This window comes from Cottoperca gobio, chromosome 8 (assembly GCF_900634415.1).
Source record: "Cottoperca gobio chromosome 8, fCotGob3.1, whole genome shotgun sequence".
Classification (NCBI taxonomy): Eukaryota; Metazoa; Chordata; class Actinopteri; order Perciformes; family Bovichtidae; genus Cottoperca; species Cottoperca gobio.
This window is the reverse complement of record NC_041362.1, coordinates 9,740,007-9,766,093: the sequence shown is the minus strand read 5'-3', so window position 1 is coordinate 9,766,093 and position 26,087 is coordinate 9,740,007. Positions and strand designations below refer to the sequence as shown.

The 26,087-nt window shown below is 44.6% G+C and overlaps 2 protein-coding genes across 3 annotated transcripts in view; one reads left to right on the top strand and one right to left on the bottom strand.

The window, feature by feature from the left end:
* prkar1b (protein kinase, cAMP-dependent, regulatory, type I, beta) overlaps nt 1-703 on the bottom strand; it is a 61,679-nt gene extending 60,976 nt beyond the window's left edge. The window contains exon 1 of one of the 2 annotated variants that reach the window (XM_029437004.1): nt 573-703. The gene's annotated coding sequence lies outside the window, so the exon portion shown is untranslated. The remainder of the gene's footprint in view (nt 1-572) is intronic. The other variant, XM_029437006.1, reaches the window with a different exon arrangement.
* Nucleotides 662-26,062, top strand: dnaaf5 (dynein axonemal assembly factor 5). Its single transcript, XM_029437003.1, has 14 exons — nt 662-786; nt 2,178-2,745; nt 3,553-3,737; nt 3,837-3,961; nt 4,224-4,342; nt 6,046-6,278; nt 6,628-6,852; nt 10,997-11,140; nt 12,642-12,810; nt 15,795-15,942; nt 18,827-18,977; nt 20,614-20,770; nt 20,978-21,169; nt 25,360-26,062. Exons 2-14 carry the CDS (start codon nt 2,208-2,210, stop codon nt 25,500-25,502), a joined length of 2,529 nt encoding a protein of 842 aa, XP_029292863.1. The 5' UTR covers nt 662-786; nt 2,178-2,207; the 3' UTR covers nt 25,503-26,062.
* The last annotated feature ends 25 nt before the right edge of the window (nt 26,063-26,087 follow it).

Sequence of the window (26,087 nt, the reverse complement as noted above, 5' to 3'; positions counted from 1 at the left end):
CGTTTTGGAAACTGGTGCTTAAACGGATATACTCTTATTTACAAAAGTAAATACTTTAGTAGGTGGAGGCAAAACAATTTAGAAAACAGTGTATGACAACTGACAACAGTTTTGATTATGTCAGACTACAGTTATGTCAAATAACATAGCAGCATGTCTCATAGCAAGCCAGGAAGCTGAGCAGGTGTAGCTAACTATGAACAACCCTGTATCACTTCCTCATATGGAAAACACATATGCGATGTGTTGTTTTTTTTATGTATAATAAATCAAAATCAGTTATGACTTCAGAGCATGACATTTACCAAGTTGTCTTCACAGCAAATGGCAAAACAGTGCCCACATATAACAATTTTGCCATGCATACTGTGACGCTGGTGATGAAACTGAGCACCTGTGCAGTTGCATTCAATAGACTGCTAGCCCACCTAGCTTTGCTAACCTTACAATGACAACCAAACCACAACGAAGGGGAAATACTGCGACGTAAACGCTGTGAAGGGCCTGATATTAACCGCTATTAAGTGTTCATAAAAGCACGGTCTCGTCAGAGCTCTCGCTGGTGTCCCTACCGTTATTTCTGGAGGATGCTCAGTTAGAAAACACCTCGCTGGTGATGGGAGATTGGTGAGGTACCGCTGGTTAGCAGGGATGCTGCTGCTGCTCTGCCTCTCTCAGCTCGCTCTGCGTCAGTCCCGATGACGTCAATCTGTCATTCTCTCGACCGCAGCGGCGCTCTCTCGAGGCCAGCAGCAGCGAGCACGCGCTGCGCCAGCCCATCTGCAGGTAAACCTTTAAAGGAAACATCCACTCTAAAAAGGAATTGAGAACTAGTTTTATCTGTGAATGTGAAGACAGACAGTATACGTAGGCCTACCTCATTTAGAAAGAAACCCTGAAAGCAACCAGAGCCAGACTCAACCAAGCCTCTCTTTTATACATTTTATAAATTTTCATATTTCCCTTGAGGGTCATTCAAGACCCCGACATGAACCTGCTCACCCTGTTGGGGTTTGTGATAATGATCGGCTCACTGTGCATTATCCCTTACTTATACCTCAGCAGTTTATAGCTGTAAGTTTATTTTTCATCTGTCCTACTGTTCTTGAATTCTGTGTAAGTACAACTACAGTAGACATCATCTGGGACAGGGGCGTAAAGTGGGATAGGGCACTATCCCCTTCTCCACTTTCTACCCACCTAACGGAGCACCTTGCTCCGACCGTCCAACCACAGCCATCTTCAAACTCAGCCTTCATTTTTATCTCAACCACACACCTGTAAAGTTGTGTAATGGCATTGCCCATCTATGAACGTAACTTTCAGTTATTCTAATGTCAATGGATCAACCCTGACAAGCGCCACCTGATAATAAAAGGATAAATTCAAGTCTTGAGATCCTAAAATAACAGTTCATAATGACTTTACTGTGCAATATCACGGAATTAGCACAATGTACATTTTGTAATAGGGCAGATTTTGACTTTGGAATGTGTGATAAAACTTGGAGGAAAATGAGCTGTGGGCACCAGGATCTGAATTAAAGTCCTTAATTTCAGCCAAATATCTTGCTGTATGGTGTAGTTTAGTATTTTAAGGGACAATGTCAATCAGATTATTGTAAACAAATGGACTCACTGTAAACCTCTGACTTTGGGGTCCCCTAAGGGACTGCTGAACTTGCCCACTTTGCCCACTTGGTTATCTAACCTTTTTTAGATGTCACTCAGGATATTAAGTCTACTTTATGAGAAATCACCAAAATATTCCTGTAATGGTGTGAATGCTGTCTTTTATTACTTACATTTTTTTTTACATGAATTTAAATTTCTAGATATGTAATTTGGCCATCATAAGAGTAATTGTGTACACATGACACATTAGTCCAAAGAAAGACAAAATACTTATTCTAATAATAAAAGCAACCAGGTCTTTCCATAAAATCTTCACAATTTGGCAATGCCGAAATAAATCCACAACAGCTTCTGGATATCCATAACAGAAACTACAATTCACATCAATGTCTGTCTTAAATCTTTATTCAACTCAGTGTTTAGTTGACATTAGACTCAAAAGATGAGAGAACTTTACGCAACAGAAAATGTTGTAAATGCGAATAAAGTTTTAGATTTTGAACCGGAAGCTACCGTAAAGCAGCCGTTTGTTTTGTCGTGCAGCTGCAGGTTGCCATAACGACGACAGTCAAGATGGCAGCTATGGCGGCTGGAGACGAGCATGCTGCTTCTGAAGTTTTGAGAGGACTCGCCCGACATTTAAACTGTCTAAACGAAGACAACAAGTCGACAAGAAAGAGGGCTCTGGAGCTAATCAAGAGGGATACCTTAGATAAAGGACTCTCCAGCAGCGTCTTACAGGAGGTGTTCTCTGCCCTCCTCAAGCCTCTCCTCAAATGTCTGTCAGATCCGATGGAAAGATGCAGAGAAACAGCGATAACGATAATAACAGAGTTTATTCGTTGTATCCCCAAGCCGGAGGAGACGCTGCCCTATCTCATGCCTTGTCTGGCTCAGAGGCTGGGGGAGAAGGAGACCCTGGAGCCGGCGGAAGAGCTTCGGCTGTTAGCCGTGGAGTTGTTGACTCTTACAGTGGAGGTGTGCGGGAAGCATTTAGCGCCGTATCTCACCGACATGATCAACATACTGCAAAGAACCATTGTCGACCCTTTCCCCGATGCCAGAAGAGAAAGCTGCAAATGCACCGTGAACTTTGCAAAGTGTATTCCAGGTTGGTGAGAAGTTTTTTTGTTGTTGTTGATGAAGTCTGTTGTTGCCATGGTTTCGAGTCACGCAGACGTGTGTGCAGTGCGATAGAAGAGCTCGCTTTCTTGTAACAGTATACTGTGCTGCTGACAGTTGTAATAAGTGGCTACAATATATAATAAGGTTGTGTAATTTCTGGCAAACATTTAGGTATTGATTTTGTGCAGAAATACTAGAATTGCTTTCTCATCAATGTTTCAAAAGTTGCAGTGTTTTGATTCCAGTTACCTGCCTTCCATCACTTGTCTCAACTATTGCTGCAACTAACAAATATTATCGATTAATCTGTCAAAAATAAATAGCGATGTGAGTGCCTTCTGTTTTTATGCCGCTAAAAACTGTAGAACTCACTGCCTCTAGTCTACATATTATATTACCATGCTCTCTCTAAAAGGAAATTTAAGACCTATCTTTTTAATCTAGCTTTTAATTTGGAGTAATATTACAGCCTTAGTTTTTAAGCTTTTATCATTTTGTTTTACATACATTTTATCCCTGATTTTAATTTAATTAACTTTAATTTGTTGATTCATTTGGTCTTATTGTTGTTTATTTATGGGGTTTTTTATGTGAAGCTCTTTGGGCTGCATGTTTGTATGAAAGGTGCTATATAAATAACAATAACATCACAGAATCATAATGATAAGGAAACCAAAATGTCAGGATATATCCAGTCTCGTATCTCAATATTGATTTTATATTAATGTATCACCTAGCTCTACAGTAACAGAAATTAAATGGACTGAAATGCATTTTATCTCTTTCTCTCCAGAACACTTTCACATGCAGGCTGAGAGTCTCGTCAAGCCTCTCATGCAGACGATTGCTCATCAACACTCCCGGGTACGAGTGTCTGTCATCGAAGCCACCGGGGCTGTCATTCAGCATGGCACTGGGAAAAACGTGGATGAAGTGCTCTCTCACCTGACACAGAGACTGTTTGACGACTCACCGCAGGTTCGATTTAAAGCAACTAAGAAATGTTAGAAGTTCCGCTGTGTTATGTGTACTGATTATGAAGTTATTCTTTCTCTGTCTTGCTCTCTTTTGTTCCAGGTAAGAAAAGCTGTGACTGCGGTCATTGGTGATTGGCTTCTTCACATGAGAGACAGATACTCTTATTTCCACAAACTCATCCCACTCCTGCTGGCCGGTATCAATGATGAGATCCCGGAAATAAGGTAATAGTGGACCATGTCATGCTTAATGTGTTGCTTCATAATACAATGTAACCCAATCTGTAATATACTATTTATTCTTCTGGTTCGTATATAAATATTTGACAAATATTCTCACGGAGGATTTTAAAAGGTAAATGGAAACATCGCAAATATCGACAACGTGTATGTGAAATACTGTGCATAATCCAAATGACAGTGACAGAGTTGATGACCGGGACGCTGATCTGTGTTTGCACTCCCCCCCCCCCCCCCCCCCCTGCAGACTTCTAGCAGCTGATTTATGGAAGCAGGTTGGCGCCCAGTGGGAGAAGGAGAATGAGGATGAAATTAAGGACAAAATCGACTTTCTTCTCACCCAACCTCCCTTCTACCCACCAGGAGGTCAGTCGGCATAGTTTATTCTGGTTATCACACTATCAACTGGGTCAGAGAAGTCTTATTAATGTATTGTGTGACTCGCTAGCATCAATTAATCTTCACTGTCCAATTTAATTAGCTAATAACTAGCCAATTGTAAGATGCATACGTACATCCGGGAGGTGCTTCATATAGGATCCCTTTGGCAACTAAAAATGTGTTTAAGAAGTCCAGCATCTCCAACTGCCATATTCTTAACTCAACAAAGTGACTTAGAAGATTTAGACCACAGACATTGACAAGAACTTTTTCAATGTGTAATATTTCCTGTGTCTGTTTTACTGACTGCTTATATGCTTGTTATGTTCTTGTGGTAGGTGAGCCAAAGACAACCAGGTGTACAATAAAGTTCTATTCTACTGCCACCCAAAGCTCTTGTTAGCATCTATTGTCGCGGTTTTTCAACAAAGCAGCGAGGAAGAAACTGTATGTCTAACCTGGGTGATGGAAAGACTGGACTGTGCTCTGCACTAGACGGACATGATGTTTTTTTCCTGGTGCAAATAAACTTGGCAGGAAAATCCTTGGGATCCAGCTTAAGCTCAGGCGGTCAACTCAGACTGTCTTGCATCCTGTAACATTACCTTATTGAAGGATTGAGGTGAAGTCTAAGGAATGATGTCTGAATTCCAGTGTTACAGTGGAGCAAAGCTTCCTGCTGATGCATTGTCTTCACTGCTCTCTCACCTTGTATAATAACATCTCTAAACTGTTGAATATACATTTTATCTATACACCTTTTGCTGAATTAAATCATCTCTCTTTGGCTGACCAAATTTATAACTTACAGTAAAAGTAATGTTGTCTCTGCCTCAGGGCCAGGAATAAGTGTGAACCTGAACGTGGTCACCATTGCTTGCCTATAGGTCATGGGTATATGTCCTAGGCTTTGCATCTAGGTTGAAGATCCTGTATGTGTCCCACAGCTAAACATGTGACAATGTGGATGAATACGGGCTCTGCCTGGGGACATGAAAGGAAAGGAAGAGGCTTTCTCTCCCTCTTTGTCTTTGTCTTTCTTGCCATCATAAATCTGCCGGGCCTCCCAGTGTGAAGAGGTCACTGTCAGACAGTGAGAGACGACCAGAAAGGGGCTTGTTTTGTCTTGTCCTGGTGTTTCTCTGATTTATCTCTGTCTTCCTTTAGTCCCTTCTTCCTCTCTCATTAGTGTGCCCATAGGAGAAGGAGAACAAGGTGGGGCATAGAAAGAGAGAGAGGAGAGGGAGCGAGGTTTGCTGGATTTGAAATGTAAAGGGCTGTTTGAGAACGTTTTTTCACTTGCGCTGACAAGTCCCTTGTAGGGAAACACTAATCGTAAAAATGTATTGGTTGAAAAGTGGGAGGCCAGTCAGCAGACGTTTGAAAACCTTGGAATCAGTGATATTTATTTTTTCAGTAAATGGCGTTTCATAGACTTTCTGGAGTTTTATAATCAATTTTGCAGTAAACTATCTGAACACTCAAACGTTTGATAAATAGGCCACCAACAGACAATGTAATGGAGCCAGAAAATACTGTATGTTGCAGTGAGCGGTCATAAACAATGTGCTAGTTGCTTGCTGGCTTTAGCAACATGATGTGTCATGAAAATGAGTTCTTCAAAAATGGATATCTAACAGTAGAAGTAGAGTATGAAAATGTGAATGTTCTTAATGTTTCCCCTCCAGTGGAGCGTCCAGGGCTGGGCTGCAGAGAGCTCGTGGTGAGAAACCTGGGTAGGCTGGTGCCGGCCATTAGCAACGACATAACCGACTGGCTGGTGCCCACACGGGTCAGGACCTCTCAGCTGCTCTCTGTGCTGCTGCTCCACGCAGAGGACTACTGCACCCAGCATCTGCAGCTTCTCCTGGCCACCCTCTACCGCGCCTGCACCGACACGGAGAGGGACGTGGTCAGCAATGTGAGTCCCAGAGAGCTAGTCCTCTGATTAGCAGGATGTTACACATCATATTGTGTTTCCTTGTTTGGATCAGGTGGGACATTTAGAAAAGCTTGACCTCTGCATGGTCCCAATAGAATTTGTTTTCAGTTATCACCAGACCGAATCATTTCAGGACACATCTGCTTCAGACTGGGCCGAGCACGGCTCAAGGACTTGGGATGCACCTGTTTACATGGGAGGATTCTGTAGATGTTTGATGTGTGGCTGATTTAGAAAAGGACTTCCTGCAGTTCCCGTCGTCCTTTCCACTCATGCCTCTGTGTCTTTCTTTGCTCTCTTCCCTCTCTCTCTTTGTACCAACATCTAGTGCCTGGCAGCTGCTAAACTGTTAGGGACCTTTGTCCCTCCTGTCGTCTTCCTCAAGCTGCTGCTGGATCATGTGACAACCCCCTCCTCTTCCTCTTATCCCTGGACGCCGCTCATGGTGCTGGCTGCGGTGCTGGGAGGCTGCTCCAAAACCCTCCTTAAACCACATCTCGAACAGATCGCCAACACACTGGCCCGGCCAGACGTCTGCCAGGAATACCAACAGGTCAGCAGAGAGAAGCTTGGGTTTGATTGTGACGATCTGTTATTTACCTGAGAATGACTGCTCCTTGCCAGTAATGCCATCTGCCCCATTCCCACACAGTACAACCACATCCTTCTACTGTTGCTAACTCTGTAGCTTCTATGGGGTAGCAGCAGATCAGCGTTTCACTGTGGGAGGGGAAAGAGTCTGCGGTTAAAAATGTTGAAACTTCAAAGTCAGACTTGTTTTGATGACATATTTGCCAGGTTTTCTCTGCCATGTCTTGATTCCAACCCCCCTCACCCCCCCCCCCCTCCCATCTGTGTGCACCAGCTGTTTTTCTTTCCCAGTCTTGTTAGGTGATCTTGGCAGTGTCATAGGTCATTTTCTACTCTCCTTGTGTACCTTAGCACTCTTATTTTTGGCAGAGACAGTGCAGCAGTCATACTGTATGTTTCTTGCCTAATTTGTCGCTTATGAAAATAGGTTTCGTGATAAGATGCCACATCTCTTGAAAGGGCTTTAGTTGAAGAGCTTTCAAGAGTTTTCAATAGCACTACTGTACACTGTGAGTTCAGTGGGTTCACTGTTGAGTAATTCTCTAAAGTGCCGAGCCTGCTAAAGTGACAGTCCGGCCTCATGGTGTTTTTCATATCTAACATTACAAGTCTCTGATCAAAGCGACTCCAGTCACACGCATCTGTAAAATGTGCTCCCGCAACGTTGCACGTATCTTTCCTTTTTTACTTGCATAGCAGCAATGATTAAAAATGCCTTTTGAGTTTCTCTGCCAACAGTCTACCAGTGGAAAAATCCCATCGCGTTCGGAGCAGACTCTTCCACTGCTTCCTTTTCTCTTGTACCAAATATGTTTCCCTTTCAGAATCAAAATAACTGAGCTATTTTCTGATCCTGCTGCACTGACTCACCTATACCCATAACCCCACCTCCCTCCCTGTGAGGCCTGCAAGAATTTCCTCCCATGGATAATAATAACAAAAATCCACTTATTTTACGTGACCCCTGCATGGCTGCTCTGACCCCCCCCCCCCCCTGCTCAGACGAGGCAGTGCAGAGCCTTTGTTTTTTTTATAGCCATGTGTAAGGTCTCCTCACCTGGACTGTGGTTCATCCACCGCGTTAAAAGAATCACTGAAATTTCAAAGCCTGCCTGGTCAAGGCCGGTGATAAATGGCAGGGAAGTTGACCCCCTTCTGTCCTCCCTCGTCGCTATGCGGCGGGGTCAACCAGAGAGAACTAACAGGACGGGACAGTCAGACGTTGTCGCACAGATGGAGGCAGACCTCTGCTTCCTCTCTGTCTATTTCTCCATCTATCTCCCTTAGTCTCATTTAGTCACTCTCTGTTTTTGAAGGCAAAGCATGGAGCGTTGTGTTTCAAGAGCTCACCCAGACTAAGCACCTGCAACGTTCTTCGACAACATCCAGGGTTCATAGCAGGGAGCAGGGCCAGAGCACTGTGTAGTTGTAAATAACACCACTGAAGACGGGAGCACCTGCATCCCTCTCTCCCCCTTTCTCTCTGAATACTGCGCACTCTCTTACCTCACAGTTGTGTGCTGGTTAGCCCTGAAATCCTTCATATGGGACTCATTCACTTGTATTTGATAATGGTTTAATTACTGGCAGACTCACAAACGGAGAGGAAGGAAAAGTGAAGTTTGACTTGTGTTAAGAAATTAAATGTAAATAATCTTCAAAGTGAACAGAGGCAGGAGGAACTGCAGGGCTCCATGGGGAGTTTGGGGAAGTGATACTATTATACTTATGCACGACTTAACCTCGCCGACTCTTTCAAGTCCCTGTTTTCTTTTCTTTATTCAGTAGGGGAAAAAGCTGGCGTACAAAAAGAAATGACAGATGCTTGGTGAATAACACAAATATTGGTCATGAATTGAAGATGGTGTCAAGGGTTTGAGGGACAATTAAAGGCGAGCCAGTGGTTAGAGAAGCCACCGTGTTCTGAAGTACCCTCCGTCGTTTATATAAAGTAGTGTTTGCTTATGTGTACCTTTTTTAAAAGTGGTATTCCACTGAGGATTAACAAATCCCCACCATCACACACACACACACACGCACCTATACACCTGAGTGTCGCTGTGTTGTGGTTTGCCATAGTGACAGGGGCATCACAATATCTGCAGGGGCTGGAGTAAAATGGTAAAGATAGTACCAAGAGAAAGGAAGAAAGGCTTAAAGAGGGAGCCTGGCAGTGAATTAGCAGGCATATTTACAACCTGGCTTGTTAACAGTGAATATGCTGTGTTGGTGAAACTCCGTAAGAAGTTCCTACTGTAGCCTAGAGGAACAGATCAGCAGGAGTGTGGGGAGAAAAGAAGGCTCTGTGTCTTTTCATCATGTGCATGGAGAAACCTTTGCACTTGTGTCACAACGACCAGTATTATGCTGAACACACGCACACACACACACACTGCCATACATCAGCGTGTCTACCGCATGCCTGCCCTTTGTCATGAATGACAGCTGCGTACTGCTCCCTGCTCCACTGAATGACAGACGAAGAGAGGAGAAGAAAGGCAGCATAGCAAACTTTACCTTAGTGCAAGGGGTCGGCATCCCACGCACCACCAGTGTTTGTTTTCCTGTTGCCGTAGCAACATCAGTAGCCATTGGGGGGGTGGGCTTCCCACTGGATAGGAATCCATCGACTGGTATGGCTTCTTCAAGTGGAGTCGTGTGTGTGTGTGTGTGTGTGTGTGTGTGTGTGTGTAATTGATGTATCCAGCGGTGGACAGATACACACGCACTTTGTAACGAGGCCCCTGGAGCGTGCCCAGGCCAATGAAACCAGGTGTATCTCGCCCGGCTCCAGGTGTCCACCTAGTCATTACACCGCACCACTTTTTCCGCTCTCTCTCTTTCTCTCTCTCAACCAGCCCTAATGGTTGTTTTCTGTGTATAATATGCGTGTCCGTGTATGTGTAAGCTAATGTGTGTGTCTGCCACCGTTTGTCACGTTATTTCCACTACTGCCGCCCTGAAACTCCTGCTATGTTTATGTGCCAGTGAATGGCTCGGCCCGTCGTTGAATGTGTGAACACAGTCAGACAAGAGTGCACAGTGCAGTAAGTACGCTGGGAAAGTCCTGGTTGTTTAGGGCTGCGTGGAAGTTTAGTTTAGCCTCAGACTGCCTCAGGAAAATGTGTTTACACACTTAACTAACACCCTGGACTCAAGATATGCATAACAAGATTTGTTCCAGTGTGTGCTCAACACTGTATTGCAAAATGAAAACATTTGTTCATGTGCCTTGCAGACTGGAAGTCCCTGAGCTCTCTTTCCTCTTTTTTTATTTATTTCTAACGCTCTGAGCATCTTTACTTGGCTTGGCACTTGTTTTCCTTCCACATTAATGCCAAGCTGTGCTTTACAATAGCTACTCACATTTTTGAAAAGAGAGTGCGCCCCCCAGTGATGGAGCACTGGTATTTGTCTGTCAAGCTCAGTGAGTGGGTGTGTTTTTTAAATGAGGGAGCATATGTGGAGGTTGTATTGAGTATTTTTTGCTCCCACACACTTGAGTCCCCCTCACCACCCAACTCCTCATCACAAGACCAAAGTAAACACCTGGAGGGCGCTTTACCAGCTCTCAACTCTCCACATACAAAAACACACACACACACACACACACACACACACACACACACACACACACACACACACACACACACACACACACTTTACCTTCCATCTCCCCCTCAAACCTCCCCCCTCCCATCCAGCTCTAATGACAGGCTGCGAGAAAACAGGAAAAAAGGCCATGATCCCAGTGATGGCATAGAAATTAGCCTGAGCCGCAGGTCTTTGTCTAAACATGAGCTCACTGGCTGACAAGTGACAGCAATGTCACACACACTCATGTCTGGAGATGGAGTTATTGTATCGTGTCGATCACTCAGTTATTTTTTTGTGTAAAATGAGAGACGGGGCCTGTGTGCTTTCTTGTGATGGTGTGCTGTGGAGGAAAAGTGGAGCGGGACTGAGGGCAGGGCACAAAAAGGAGTTTGTGAGCTAAGTGTAATGGGGTTCATTGATAGACAGGGCAAATATTCAATGTGAATACTTCACACATCTGTTTATGAACCATACAAGACAATCTTATAATCTTTTTCTCTCTTTCCTAGGTTGTGTACTTGGAGCAGTTGTTGGCATGTGTGGATGTAGTGATGTGTCAGTGCGAGTCGGACCACAGCTCAGTCAGCCTGCAGCTGCTGCAGGTGCTGGTCACTGTCCAGAGCCTCTCCAACGAGCCATGTCTCAGCGAAAAGGTGAGAAAACACACAACTCAACAGTTGGAAGATGCAATCCCAGATGCATCCTCTCTGCAGCATCACTTTGTTCCATGTGGCTAAACCAGCACATCACTTCACCTGTGTAATTCTTCTACTTTGACATGGCACTTTTCTTTTTTACCTCTTTTCCCCTTCAATTTTAGTTTTCCATCCTTTTTTTATTAGAAAGGTAAGCAGGTTTTATGAAGCAAGAGAGCTATTTGAGGAATGTCAGCATTTGTACGAGTTCAAAGTGGGCATGGCCAACTGTATGATTACCCACTTAGCCAGGAGAGCTGAAATTGCACCTTCGGAGTGGAACTTTAAATTCAGTCCTGGGTAAAAGGAGGCGGGTGAAAGGTGGAGGAAAAACACCGATAGGGAGAGATTGTTTTTCTTAGCAGGTGTGTGTGTCATCGGCGCAATCCCATTTGTGGCTCCGTAACGCCTCCTCGGGCCACAACAGCCAAGCTATGTGCAAGTAACAAGCTTTCATGTCGTGGTCAGCCTCTAAATGCAAAGGGACGAAGAGGAACAGTGACAGTCTCCGAGGCCAGCGTATCGCCTAACTGCTCGTCGCCGTAGGAGGCTAATGACAGGGAGAGGAGCGGGAAGGGATTGGCAGCGATGCTTACTAGACACCACATGGGCCACCAGTGTGTGTGTGTGTGTGTGTGTGTGTTTATGTCTGTCTACACTCTGCATCAGTGTGTGTGGAGCAGTGTTGGACAAGAGATGAGAAAGAATGGATTAAGAAAAAGAGAGGGAGAGTGAGAATGGCCTTGGGCATTCCCGGACACAGAGGAAAAGCGGAACTTGTTTTCCCAGAAAAGGGGCAAGACTTTCCCATCAGTGGACAGCTCAGGGTTGTCTAGCTCTCTTCTGAAGGGGCCGATCTGTGACTCAGACATTGTCTCTGTCCCTGTCCATCCCTGAGGGACTATGAAGGGAACTATGAAGTGCCCTAAAGGTCAGTTCCCCTGCCCTAAAGAGTCAGCTAATTATTTACTCTCCTATCTCTCATTCCTGCCCTTTCCTCCCAGCTCAGCTTTATTGGTGTGTGTTTGTGCATGTGTGTGTGTGTGTGTGTGTGTGTGTGTGTGTGTGTGTGTGTGTGTGTGTGTGTGTGTGTGTGTGTGTTTCTGTCGGTTCCTGTGCCTTTTTGTGACATCCTGTGTGTCTGTCACGGTTTTTGTTTCTAAGTGGTTTTATGTGTAAGACCTTGTCGTGTCTTCAGTGTTGTTCTTCCCATGGGTTCACATGATGGTTTTGTGCCTCCCCGTGTGCGCGTCAACCGAAGAATTCCTAAAATTACAAGAAAACAGCCGTAATTGTTGAACTTGAACACAATACCCTCTGCTCTCTTATCACTTTTTCTCATCAACTCTTCATTTAGCCTTTTCTCCCGCCCGTCTCTTTGACTCATTTCTAATGTAAAGTTTGCAAGTTAAAGAATGTGTTAATATAATTTTGTTCCACCTCCCCCTCTCTCCCGCAGGCGTTGGAGAGTGTACGGTTCCTGTGTAAGGTGCAGGGCCTGGACTCAGTGATGGAGCTCTATAGACGACATATGGGCCAGCTGCTGAACTGGCTGTCTGCCTCTGTCAACACCTGGTCCAGTTACTCCCCACAGAGACTGCAACTGCATATCATAGTCATACAATCAGGTGAGAAGTGAAGCCTGAATGTGCACAAGACATTGCCAAATTATACAGCAGGTGCTGAAATTTGCACGTAAAGATACACGATAATGGTCAAAAATGTACTGTAAGGTTTTGAGAAATTGGCCTGTCAAATCACCTGTTAATGATGGGAAAATCACTACATCAGTCATCAGTCTGAACATGCTCTTCGGTTCCATCTCACCTCAGCACGTTGCTCGGGACTATATAATCTAGATCATTTTTTATTAAACATTACTTCACGGTGTGGTTTGGGAAGCCATTCTTTTCCTCAACTTGTTCAGACACATTGCGCATCATATTTTAGCGTCAAGCTTGTCTGTCCTGTTCGCACATGATCCATCATTTAAGGCAGCACATCAAATCCAGCAGCTGTCAAAACAGCAACACAGATTCTTTCTCGTACAAAGCATCCAGATAGTTCAGATGAAATTGTTTGTAAGGTGTCCGGATGTACCTGCACTCATAGAAGCGGCAGAAAGCATCCACCTCATCCACGTTTTCATATAGTCCCACGCTGCTCCTGACTGGTGTGTAGGCATCAAAAGTTGAACATGTGCCGTCTGTGTTAATGGTGGTCGACGCAATTGTCAGCACCACTTGATGGATATGAGGTCTGTCAAATGATGCAGTATTTAGGGTTGAAATCTGTATGATTTATTGCTTGACACCCCAATGTATGTGTGCTGTTCCATTGTTGTTGTCCAAGATGGATGTCCATCAATAACCCCCAGTCAGAGACACAGTGGAAGAATTATTTTGTTGTCACCTAAGCAGAAAGGGTTAGGGTCAAACATACGCACACAGACGAAAACAGGGCCGCCATTATCACCAGTTGGCTTACAGACTTTTGTAAATCCCTGTTTGTCAGTCAGTGTGTCTCAGACTTGTCTAGAGGGGTTAATATATATGTATGTGTGTGTGTGTGTGTGTGTGTGTGTGTGTGTGTGTGTGTGTGTGTGTGTGTGTGTGTGTGTGTGTGTGTGTGTGTGTGTGTGTGTGTGTGTGTGTGTGTGTGTGTGTGTGTGTGTGTGTGTGTGTGTGTTGCAGGGGGTTAAAAAGCTGTGACCCTTTCTTTGGGGCTGAGACTTCCCGTTACCTTTGTCCATACCGTATAATCCTCCATCATCAGCACCTCCCATGTGCAACACTTTCATCTCCATCTCTTTCTGCCTCGCTCCCCTCTCTTTCTAAATGACTGGGCAGCTGGGTACCCCTCTAATCCCCCCCTACACACACACACAGACTCTCACACACACTCCCACGGCTAACTGACCAGTCCATTCTAAGTCCACTCGGGTCACTACATCAAACGGCACCACAGCCGCCTGCTCTTGACCTTCCCCTGGATCAAGGCTACTTTGAAGCTGTGTGCGTGTGTGCGTGTGTGCGTGCGTGCGTGTTATTTGCGCTTGCTGAATGGTGCTCTAAGCGTTCCTAGGTTTCATTCCTACAGATGTGATCTTTGGTCTATGAACGGGACCCAAGCACTTTATTACGGGCAGCCGAACAGACGGCGTGTGACTGCTTTGTTTGATGTGCACATGATTTAGGGATTTCGGCCTTCTGCTGAACAATTGACGGTAGTTAATTTCACAACTGACAATTGGTCATTTTGCTTGCTCATCAGCTCCTCACACTCTCCATCTGTGCTTGTCGGCGACAGAAATAATTATTGCTCTCTCATATCCTCCTCACAGTCCTTTGTCCTTCAGCTGGTGTGAGAATGTCTGATCCATTGTGTTAAGACTGGAGCAATATCCCTCTCTCTTTCTCTATGCTTGGTGGTCTTTCTAAGCTGTAATGAGGAGTGATTGTCTGTGTGTGTGTGTGTGTGTGTGTGTCTATTAGTGAAGTGAAACGTCCTATTGCCTTGTCATTTCGGTACTGTGAGGACCTGCAGACGTCCCCTCTAACACCTCTGGTTAAATGACACCCGCTTTGATTCACACGATCCCATCGGACAAACTAGGTCCATCTCTCTATCTCTTTGTTTTCCCGTATCGCTCGATGACGTTGGCCGCCACCCTCGAGCAGCCTCAGGATTTCCTCTGTCTCCTCTCATGTCTGAACAGTTGAGTTCAAACAGGGCATGGACACTTCCCTCACTACACACACACATATTACTATATATTGTTCTGTAAACATGAATTCAGACTGTTGGAGAGTGTGCGTGTGTGTGCGTGTGCGTGTGCGTGTGTGTGTGTGTGCGTGCGTGTGTGGGCCTGAGTGTTACTGGGAATACTTGCATAGTGAGTTTCTCATTTTTCCTGTAATGGACACTTCTATAGACACTCTGGCACACACAGTCCTTTTTTTTATGTGTCATTTCCTCTGAGCTCTGTGTCACTGTCTCACCAGTCCTTTGAGCTCTCAATAACTCAAGCCCTCTGGTCAGTGCTTACCATAAAAAAAGTTGTATGTGTGTGTGTGTGTGTGTGTGTGTGTGTGGGCCTTTTCTTGTTTAGCGTTTGACAGTTGGTCTGGACAAAGAAGAATTAAGAAAGTGCATAAATCATAGTGTCTTCGCTCTAAAAAAAGGAACACTAGAGTTTTTGAGGATAGGTTTAGTATTTAGTGGTTCGGCTGAAATGATGGGTTACTGAGTGAATTTTAGTCATTTGACTGTTGACCCAGCAAGTTGGCAAAGTTAGGAAGACTTCAAACAAAGAATACAAGTTCAAGCACTGCTGAGGTGACACTGAAGATGACTTTGAACACATGAGGTTCAACATTATCATATTGCAATAGTAAAGGAATCATGTTGCCTAGTGGTTAAGAAGCATGTTGTATAACTGCAAACATTCCTGGTTCAATTCAGGCCAGGGACCTTTGTTGCATGTCATTCCCCCTTCTCTCCCCATATTTGCTATTTATATCTATACTGTAAACTGTCCAATAATGGCAAACAATGCAATCTCTTGCAATAGTAATAATGCAAAACCGTGTGTCTGTGTGTTTTATTATAGGTCCAGTGATTGGGGAGTTTGTGAGCCAGTTGATGCCTCTGTTGTGCAGCTGCCTTCAACCAGACAGAGACATAGAGATGAGGATGAGCATCTTCACAATGCTTGCTAAGTTGCTACTGGATGCAACCAACACACTGGATTCCCAGGGGTGAGAGGGGCACATACATCTCGATACACACACGTATACAGAGCAAGTTATCTTATGAATCAAAGAAACACTCACACACACACACACACACACACACACACACACACACACTCACACAACGGCTAAATTGCAGGTTAATTTTGCACCATTTCCTTATCTCATGATCCTAGTCTAAGTTTTCCAAGTCATCGTTATTAACACAGCTCATTTTTTATTAACCTCACGTTAATCTGCAAATTAGTACCGCGCCCACAAGGGACCATAATTAGAGAAACACACACACACACACACACACACACACACACACACACACTAGAGTTATTCTGAGGTCATTGTAACCCCATCAGCTTCTTTAGTACTAGCGGTTGATTCAGACAGGGTCATATGATAGATGATAGGAATATATTTCAGGTAAGAGGCAGTTCATCATACTTCAAAAATGATGTAGAGCTACCACTTGAGTTAACATGGTTTCTCTGGGAGTACCGGCAAGACTAACTCAAATGAGTTAATCACTTCCCAGCATGTCTGAAGAAGACAAAAGGTCAAAGGATGTCTAAATTGCTCCTTAGTGATATCGTAGCACCGTTGAATGGTTAATAGCTGATGAATGAGGAAGGATAGGAGTGATGTCTGACACCCAGAGAGGAGCTCCCATCTGTGGGTTCTTCCTCTTTGCGGCCCCCTTTACCCTCCAGGGTCCCCTCCGAGCCCTCAGCTGTGCAGCATTCAGGCCGGGCTCAGAGCTCTAATCTGAGGGAATGCATTAAGCCTGAGGCCCTCTCCAGATCCCAGCAATCACAGCAGCTGCTGCCGTCGATCACAAAGACAAATCTTGTCCATGTGGTTGCCATGGAGATATCTGCGCAGCGTGTAACTAACCCTGACCCCTCAGCCAAAAGGTCCGTCAGGGCTGGTAGGTGTTTTCATTGGCTAGTTTGAGGGATGGTAGTCTGGCAGCAGTGTAAAGAATAGAATAAGACAAGACAAAATAATTTCCCTGTCAGTGAAACATGTTGCATAAACAAGTGTTCTTATGCCAAAAACATTCTGCCACCTTTGCCAAAAACGTGGAAATTGGAACTTTTGCTCTCAGCTTTCATCAGATAATTTTATCCATAAATGTGCATATTAGACAAAAGGAGCCCCTGTCTCTTCCTCACTCCCAGCACGGCCACCTGTGCTGCTAACTGCTTCTCTCATTGCTCAACTATATCTCCGGTAATCACAGGACCATCGGGAGACAGAAATCATGTTACACCTTCAAAAGGTTTCAAACAAATGCTTAACTTACAGTATGCGGGGCCGTGCGGTCTGCCATAATATTTCCATTCATACTCCTCTTATCCCTCCATTCATGATTTATGGCCTGATCTTTGCTCAGCAGATTTTATCCCACACACACACATACACACACACACACACACACACACACACACACACACACACACGCTATATGTCATCAAGAGGACAATGATAGTGATAGAGAAAACCTCTTCTCTTTATTCTACGACCAAAATGAGATAATGACAGCTTCACTATAGAGGAAGCAGAAAGGGAAAGTAAGTGTGTACATGTAAATTCCTTTCATCCACACACACACACACACACACACACACGCTTAATGTCTTTGTTTCATGTGGATTTGTGTGCTGTGATTAAAAAGTTGAATGTGAAATTTAAGTAGAAGGTGATGTGTGAGAAAGGAAAGTGTATCCTCTCCCTTTGAATCAGGTGCCACTTACAAAGGAGATACGAGTGTGTGGGTTCATGTATGTGTGAACTGTAACAGGCTTCCGTCTTTAGTCTTCATTTCAGCTTTCAAGACGTAAAACAAGAAGAAGAAACTGCTTTTGGGGTTCTTTCTCTTATTTCAAATGTGGTTTCCCTTAACATTTCTATGAGGCCTGTCAGTAACATGATGCATACCTATAGATGCCTACAGACATTTGTAGAACAAGTGTTTTATAAGATCACTAAATGATTTTGATGAAATCTGATGATCAATATTATTGAGTTACTGCCCAGTCCTACTTAATGACTCAATTACTTGTGAAGCAGTATATGTGTGTGCTGTGAGAGAGATTGTTGTTCTCAGAAGCACACACGGCACCAGTGTATCCATGAGGTATAAAGACAAACTTCCGTGTGTGTGTGTGTGTGTGTGTGTGTGTGTGTGTGTGTGTGACATACAAGTTAAAGGTAATGTCCCACTCTTCTTTTCCTTTGGACATCATCCCTGCTATGTGGAAAATTGTCTTTCCATCTCCTGGCGTCATTCATGATGATCTTTCAACACCTGTCAAGATGAAGAAACTGAGCTAATGCAGCAGTACACGGTCCTGGCTGTATTAGTGGCACACAGTCTCCCCCTACTGGCCCTGAAACATTACAGCACATTTGATCAAATGATATGACAAGTTTCTTGTGACACCACCGGAACAACCTGAGGGTCGAGGCATCTACCTGAGCTGGTGGAGTTGGTTTGGAGCAAAAGGGCAGTGCAGAGTCTGGTCGTGTGTGAGAGGATGTCAGAAGGCCTAAGCCAGCGTGGAAAACAGAGGGAGAAGGGAAAGGAGGACACCCAGATGTTGCACTCCTCGTCTCCAGCTTCTCCTCCACTCCCCCCCCTTTTCTGCCTAACACCAAGTGTGGGGGAAATGACTGCAGTATAGCCATTGTGTTGCAGTAGCATTCCCAACAGCCATCATCATTAACTTGTCTTCAATATGGGAACTATTACTATAACTAACTATAACTATTACTATTACTTGCAAGTTGTTAACAAATGTATAAATGCCAATGATCTTCCACATGAAACACTCTAAATGTCTTTCTCTGCTCCTGTTCTGTCTCCATATTTTACTCTCTGCCTCCGTTAAAGGCATTTCCGCGACGAATCGGAGAAGTTCCTGTGTAACGTCTTGCTTCCTAACCTGGTGTGGCGTGCAGGCCGTACTGCAGCTGCCGTCCGCACCTCAGCCCTCAGCTGCCTGCTGGCCCTGCTGCATGGAGGGGCCATCACACCTGGACAGGTACACACACACACACACACACACACACACACACACACACACACACACACACACACACACACACACACACACACACACACACAACACACACACAAAAAATGCTGCAGAGGACTTGCACATATGACACACAGGGGTTTCCACCGTGAGCATTGGAAGCAAACACTGGATATGAAAGTTCTCCAGTAGTACGTACTGCTGCTCTCCAATCTGCAGAAACACTCTTTATTGACTCGGCTGTAAAGGGATTATTTGAATCCACCGGGAGTTGACATTTACTTCAATTTTTCTGTTTTGTCCATTTCACATCAAAATAGATGGTCCCACTTGGCCTTTTAGGAAAATACATCGTCCGCCATCTTTCTCCCCTTGGCTGAAAGAGTTGGCCACAGCCGGTAGCAGGTGTACGTGGGGGCAAGCGGGTTCACATACCTTTGTCCCTGAGGAACAATGATTCCACTGTTCTGGGCCCTTGTACGTAGGAACTATCACCGGGATATGCCCTTGAACCGGGCTGTCGGAGCATGTGCCCAGTTACAGTATGTGTGCTCACAAACACGCACATCTGGCTGTGTTTGCCCTTGCGTGTGCAGAGTGACCAGTTGAAACCGGCTCACACACCTTTTTCTATTCGCACGTCTCTTAACTACAAGGCAAAGCAAACAGCTGGGGGGGGGGCAATGTGAGCGGGGGGGGGGGGGGTGTGTGGGTGTTCACCCTCGCAAGAATAGAAAATGTGGGGACTAAACTGGCCCGTGTTGGGTTTCGAAACGAGGTTGCAGTAGAGATGAAATAAACATCAGAAGGTTATGTGTGCATTTCCACGGGGAAATCAAACCGCCTTTCATTTAGAAGGACATTGTTTCCACACTACTCCCTGTGAAAACAATTAGCAGCTCTAGTTACACTTGGCACCCTCATCACTGATGTAATGCTGGATCCCTCCTGCCAAATCTTCCTCCTCTTTCTTCCTCATTCTCTCTCCTCGCTCCCTTTTTTTACTGTTTTGCATGCGTGGTTTCGATAGCAAACAGACAGGATGACAGAGGTTTTAGCCATTACTTAGCGCTCAGCTTCACCTTGTTTGTCCATTTCCTCTGTTTCTCATCTGTTGGTGTGATGAAAACATCGGTCTTCACTGTACTTCTGAAGTTGGGCTCCATGCCCCTCTGTCTGTATGAAGTGATCCGTACCCGATATGAATCTGTCAAGCTTCGAGTGATATTTCACTTTGGTACGAAAAACCACGCAAATAATTGAAGAAAAGTGTGGAAACTGTTCTTTCTGCTTTTCCGGGGATCTGTTGTCACTTTCACGAACCGGCCTCGTCTTCCTTACTTCTCGATTCTGATAACTGAGAGGTGTAAATGAACTGGAAGCAAACATTTTAAAGAGGGTTTTGGTCATTACAGTAAGGGGTCCTGACTCAAAGCAGTCACTCCAGCAAGTTGCAAGTCCATAACCTGTAGTAGAAGTTGTTTGTTTTAACATAAAACTACACTAAGAAAAGTTATTACACCAAAACACTTTTTTGTAAACTGTGTCTCCTTTTGTGAGTTTTAATTGAATTGAACATATGGGCAGATTTTAAGCTTGTTATTTAACATCTAATAGATTTGTATGCCTTTTCTGTGTGCAGCTGCTGTGTCTGGAGGAGAAAGTGAGTCCCCAGGTGTTGTCAGCCTTGGAAGAGGACTCGCAGATGGGCAGACTGCTGGCTTGTCGTTCCCTGTCCACCATACTCAGACTCATAGGAACCAGTCTGCACCCTGAGGCCCTCAACAAGATCTACCCCGGTAGGTGCAGAACACACACACACACACACACAGAAATGAATGCATCACATTTTGTCACACTGAAATGTACATGTACACATGTCAAACGTAATGCATGTATGTATATAACTTATAACAATGATTATATTGAGGAATAAACTAAACAAAACTTTTCAGCAGCTGAAATAGAATTGTTGTTTCTAATCTGTGTGTGTCTTCCCTCCACAGTGCTGCTGAAGCGTCTGGACGACAGCAGTGAGGAGGTGCGCAGCGTTGCCCTGCAGGCCCTCGGGCTGTGGCTGTCCAGCCTGACCAAAGACTACAACCCCGAGCTCTGTGCTCCTCATCTGCAGCTCCTCTTCCAGCAGCTCCTCCTGCACCTGGATGACCCCGACGGCTCGGTGCAGGGCCAAGTGCTCGGTGAGATTAGAAGGGGGTGTTCCCGTTGGCCTTTAATGCATTGTTGACAGTCCTTGATACCAATGCCGATAAGAATGAGGAGGGATTGTGAAGATAACATCCTCATGTGCATAATACTGTTCATGACCTGAAATGATTACGTGATATGACCTGAAGAACATATTCAGCTGATACAGATAGTAAAGATGGTGATGGTGTAAGGAGATGATCTGCAGACCAGCCTGCCGTGTCCAAGACACTCGCAGAAGGGTGAGAGGAATGAGCGGTATCCTCTATCAAACACTAGATTATTGCCTGGCACGCCGCCAGCAGATTCCCCCTGTACTTTATTTCAAACTGTCAATCACGACAGAGGCTAAGCAATGCGTATCCCTCCTCAGCTCCATCCGCTCGTCCAAATATGGTCGCTTCTGGTTCCAAAAAAGCAAGATGGAGCCACCAAAATGCCATCACGCTGACTCTGTCCACTCCTTATATACAGTCTGTGAGAGTGACCCTTCACAGGTTAATGTGTGAGCCTTGATATATGTACAACTCCCCTGCCAGTACCTGGGGTAGACCTCTACCTCTCCACCCAGGATCTCCCTTAAACACAGAATTGTCCCACCTAATGACAACCACATGGGGAACCCCCCCCCCCCCTTTCCACAGCTGCCCTCGTACCCATCCCGTCTAATCCCTTCGTCTTTTATCCGTCCTTCTCACTTGCTCATCTCATACCCAGTGTTTTCAGACAGACCCGTAGCTTCACAGCTGTGTTTTATTGAGGTGGAAAGTCTGAGTGGCTTTTCCTCAAGTGTGTAACCGAGGCTCAGCTCCTCTTGACTTTCACTCTCTCCCTCTCTCATGGATGTTAGCTGTCAGTGCTTCTGACAGGACGCAGGTGAGCGCTGATGCCTTAGCCAGCACAGAGAGGCCTCTCTACAGGATCTCTCATCTTCACGAGGCTAGAAGTATTCACATATTCACCAGCTGCAGCAATATCTTCCATAGCATGAATTCTAGCGCTGCACGAAAGCTTTTGAAGCTTTCCAAGGACACTCTGAATTGTTGTTGTAGCCATTGGTTATCAAAGTTACGGTAACCTCGACTGCAGAAGGCAGAATAACACATGTAAATCAACCTCATGACGCAGCCTTCACCCAAATACTGTACGTCTGCAAGTGTTTTTCAGAATTTGCTTGGAAAAGCGATACTGCACTTCAGTTTAAACATGAAACTGATCATTTTTTAGAATTTCTTTGCTTTCTCTAAATTGATGATGGATATGATTTATCTTTTAATGCATGCTCTGGCAATTTGTTACTCACTAAAACTGATACTAATTAATGGATTTGTATTACTGTCAACAAATCCCATAACGAGTATCGTATGTGCCAAAGAGCTCAATTGTCATCCATTGATTGACATGTTCCTTTGTTTGATGAACATGAGCTCTGTCTGTATTTTGAGTTGATCCCAACGTACACCGTCCTGCTGCTGTAAAAACTCACTAGAGCACCAAACTCACAGACAAATGTAATATTAACTTCTGTTTGAGTAACATTTGCTAAAAAATTAGGAAATGATTTCCCCCTTTTTCTCTTAAAAATGAACCAATATATTTGTGACCCACTTTTAAAGAATTCTATCTTTTAGTAGGAACGAATGGATTTGGCGAGGGAAGTCAGAAATAGTTGAGCGACACATACGGAGCACCGTAGATCATCCAGTTAGTCGTCACAGTTTTCAAGTCTGTAAATGATGGTAATGCGTTACTAAGGACAGAAGTGTTTATCAGCCTCAGAGACGGTCAGCATCTGCCCCATACAGTGTAAAGATACAAATATGAGCCATTGTGCGTAGCCCAGTTCTTCTATCTGTGATCTCCATGAAGTAGATTGGTAGACAGCTCGGAGTCTCTTTGTGAAATGAGATGACCTCACATCTTGCTGAGTGATTGTCTCTATTTGACAGCACCCGTAACCGCCTGTGTCCCAAATGTGGAAGCATTCCTAACTCTCATGCATGGCTCTGTTTGAAGCTTTCTTTTTTTCCCCTCCTCGCTCTCTTTCCTCCTCTCTATCTCCCTTTGTTCCTTTTAATAGTTGATCCTATTCTTATGCTTCTTGGATTTCAAACGCATATCTGTGAAGTGTCTTGATGTGTGCTGCATGTACCGACAGAATGACCCCCCCCTCATCCTTCTCTCACCCTTACCACCAGTCCTCCACACTGATAATCCCCCCCCCCCCCCTCCCCCGGTCCTGGCAGCACGGCTGCTACCTGCTCAATCACACAGACACTATTGGCACGGGTGTAACTCACTTCTCACAAGTCCTCATTGTTCTCCTTTTAATTCAAAGTCCCGCCACCCCACCTCCTATCTCATCTGAGTACAGTATACACAAAAGCTAAAAATCCCCTGCATGTCCTTGAAGAACAAAGGCGGGTATCAGATGATGAGTTGACATGAGCTAACTCATCCAGAGTGGCGGCGTGTCACCACTGGAACTTCACTTTTGCGTTGTGGTTTCCGAAGCATTTACTCATTGACAGCAGTGCACGTAATTTAATATACTTCTGACTCTCAGCAGAAGGTGTGGGAACAGTGAGAGGAAAAGATTTGAATAGAGGTGTATCGCCTCCCAGTGGAAGGAATGGGCACCTGCACATACAGTGTGTGAGTTGATGTAGTGAAGTTCGTCACTGCCATCTGCTGGCAGACAACATCAGCTCAAGATGGAGTATCTATAACCTGTACCAGGTTAGAAACTAAAAACTTATGATTTATCGTGAAGGTTTGATGCACCTGAATGTGACTACAGTTTAGAGAAACTCTTCCAAAAGTTTCAAGTTTTATTTGTCATATGTAGGTTAGCACATGAAATGTGTCTGAGAGAGACGGCATGTCGGCTCAGCTGTCAAATATAAAATATAGAAGAAACGAGTACTATATACAATTTAGTGCTATATGCAATTTAAGATAAAACAATAATAACAAAAACAATATAGCTTATGTACATGAAAAGAAGGGGGAGTTATGCAGTACTGTAAATAATTATATTTATGTAGTGCAGACAGTGAGAGGGTGGGTCTGTGGGTCTGGAGGCTTGGTGGTAAAAACTGTCCTTGAGTCTGGAGGTGCAGCCAGGCTCCTGTATCGTCTGACGGTAACAAGGAGAACAGTCTGCGTGCTGGGTGGTCGTGGTCCTTTATGACGCTGTGTGCCTTCCGGAGGCACTGCTGGTGTAAAATGTCCTGAATGGCCGGGAGACTGTTGCCAATGGTGTGCTGTGCCGCTCTTCCACCAATCTCTGAAGCGATTTGCAGCTGTGAGCAGAACAGTTCCCGTACCAGACCGTGATACAGCCCGTCAGCAAGCTCTCGATGGTTCCTCTGTAGAAGTTTGTGAGGATGCTGGTGTTCATGCCAAACTTCCTCAGTCTTCTCAGGAAATAGAGCCGCTGACGAGCTTTCTTGGTCACTGTGTCCGTGTGGAGTGTCCAGGAGAGATCCTCAGTGATGTGCACACAGAGGAACTTAAAGCTGCTGACCCTTTCAACCGCAGCATCACCCCCCTTCTGTCTCCTGTAGTCCACGATCATCTCTTTAGTCTTGCTGACGTTAAGAGAGAGAGGTTATTTTCCTGACACCAGTTGTGCAGTATCTTCACCTCCTCTCTGTAGGCCGTCTCATCATCGTTCGTGATGAGGCCCATGATGGTCGTATCGTCAGCAAACTTAAAGATGATGTTTGAACTGTGCTTGGCAGCACAGTCGTGGGTGAACAGGGAGTACAGGAGGGGGCTGAGCACACAGCCTTGTGGTGCACCCGTGTTCAGTGTCAGCGAGGAAGAAGTGTGGCTGCCGACTCTCACCACCTGGGGCCTGCCCGTCAGGAAGTTGAATATCCAGCTGCAGATGGAGGCCTCCGGTCCAAGATCAGCGAGCTTAGAGGGAATAATAGTGTTAAATGCATTTTGTGTGCTTTTAATGTCAAAACTTCAGCTACTACATTTCTTTTAGTGGAAGATGTGTAATCATGGTACATAATGATGAGTATTTCTGCTTTTGTGTCTAATTTGAACACTGTGTGTGTGTGTGTGTGTGTGTGTGTGTGTGTGTGTGTGTGTGTGTGTGTGTGTGTGTGTGTGTGTGTGTGTGTGTGTGTGTGTGTGTGTGTGTGTGTGTGTGTGTGTGTGTGTCTAGAGATCCTGAAGAAAGGCAGCTCGGTCCATCCGACACTTCTGAAGAGGGAGGCGGAGGAAGTGAGAGACAAACAGCGGAGTCCTCTCTACTGCGATCAGCTGCTCCAGCACATCAGCTCACTGCTCACAGATTGTCCTGAGTGACATGATGTTTGTGCCTTTAATTAAAAGAACTCTCTCAACTCAAATTGGACAACATTGATGAACAACATGCTGATAATAACATGATGGAGCATTTTTCACTTAAGGACTTAAAATGAACCTCAGTCATTATGTAGCTACTTGCCTTACATTCATTAATCCTCATGTAGGTTAGTAGATGACTTTAAATGTCTCCTTCATCATTAGTTTAAAAACTGTTTTCTGCATCCATTCCTGTTATTGTAATCCTTTGGTTCGGATGTTTGTTTGGTTTTAATGAAAACAAACAGATTGTGTTTAAATGTTTTAGTGAACTGTTAGCCCCCCCTGCCTCCAGATGGTGCTGAGTCTGAGAGAAGCATGTGATTGTTGTCTTCAAAATAAAAGTGGTTATTTTCGTTGGTTTTTTTTAAAGACTTAAATATTAAGATGTGTAAATACCGATTACATTAAAAATAAATGTGAATCTATTAAATATGGAATAAAACCAACTGTTTTACTGTATTTTATAGAAATACTGGATAGATCCTGTACAAATTGTGAAAGCTAAAAACATTTTTACACATTTCACCTAAAGTTACTTCACCT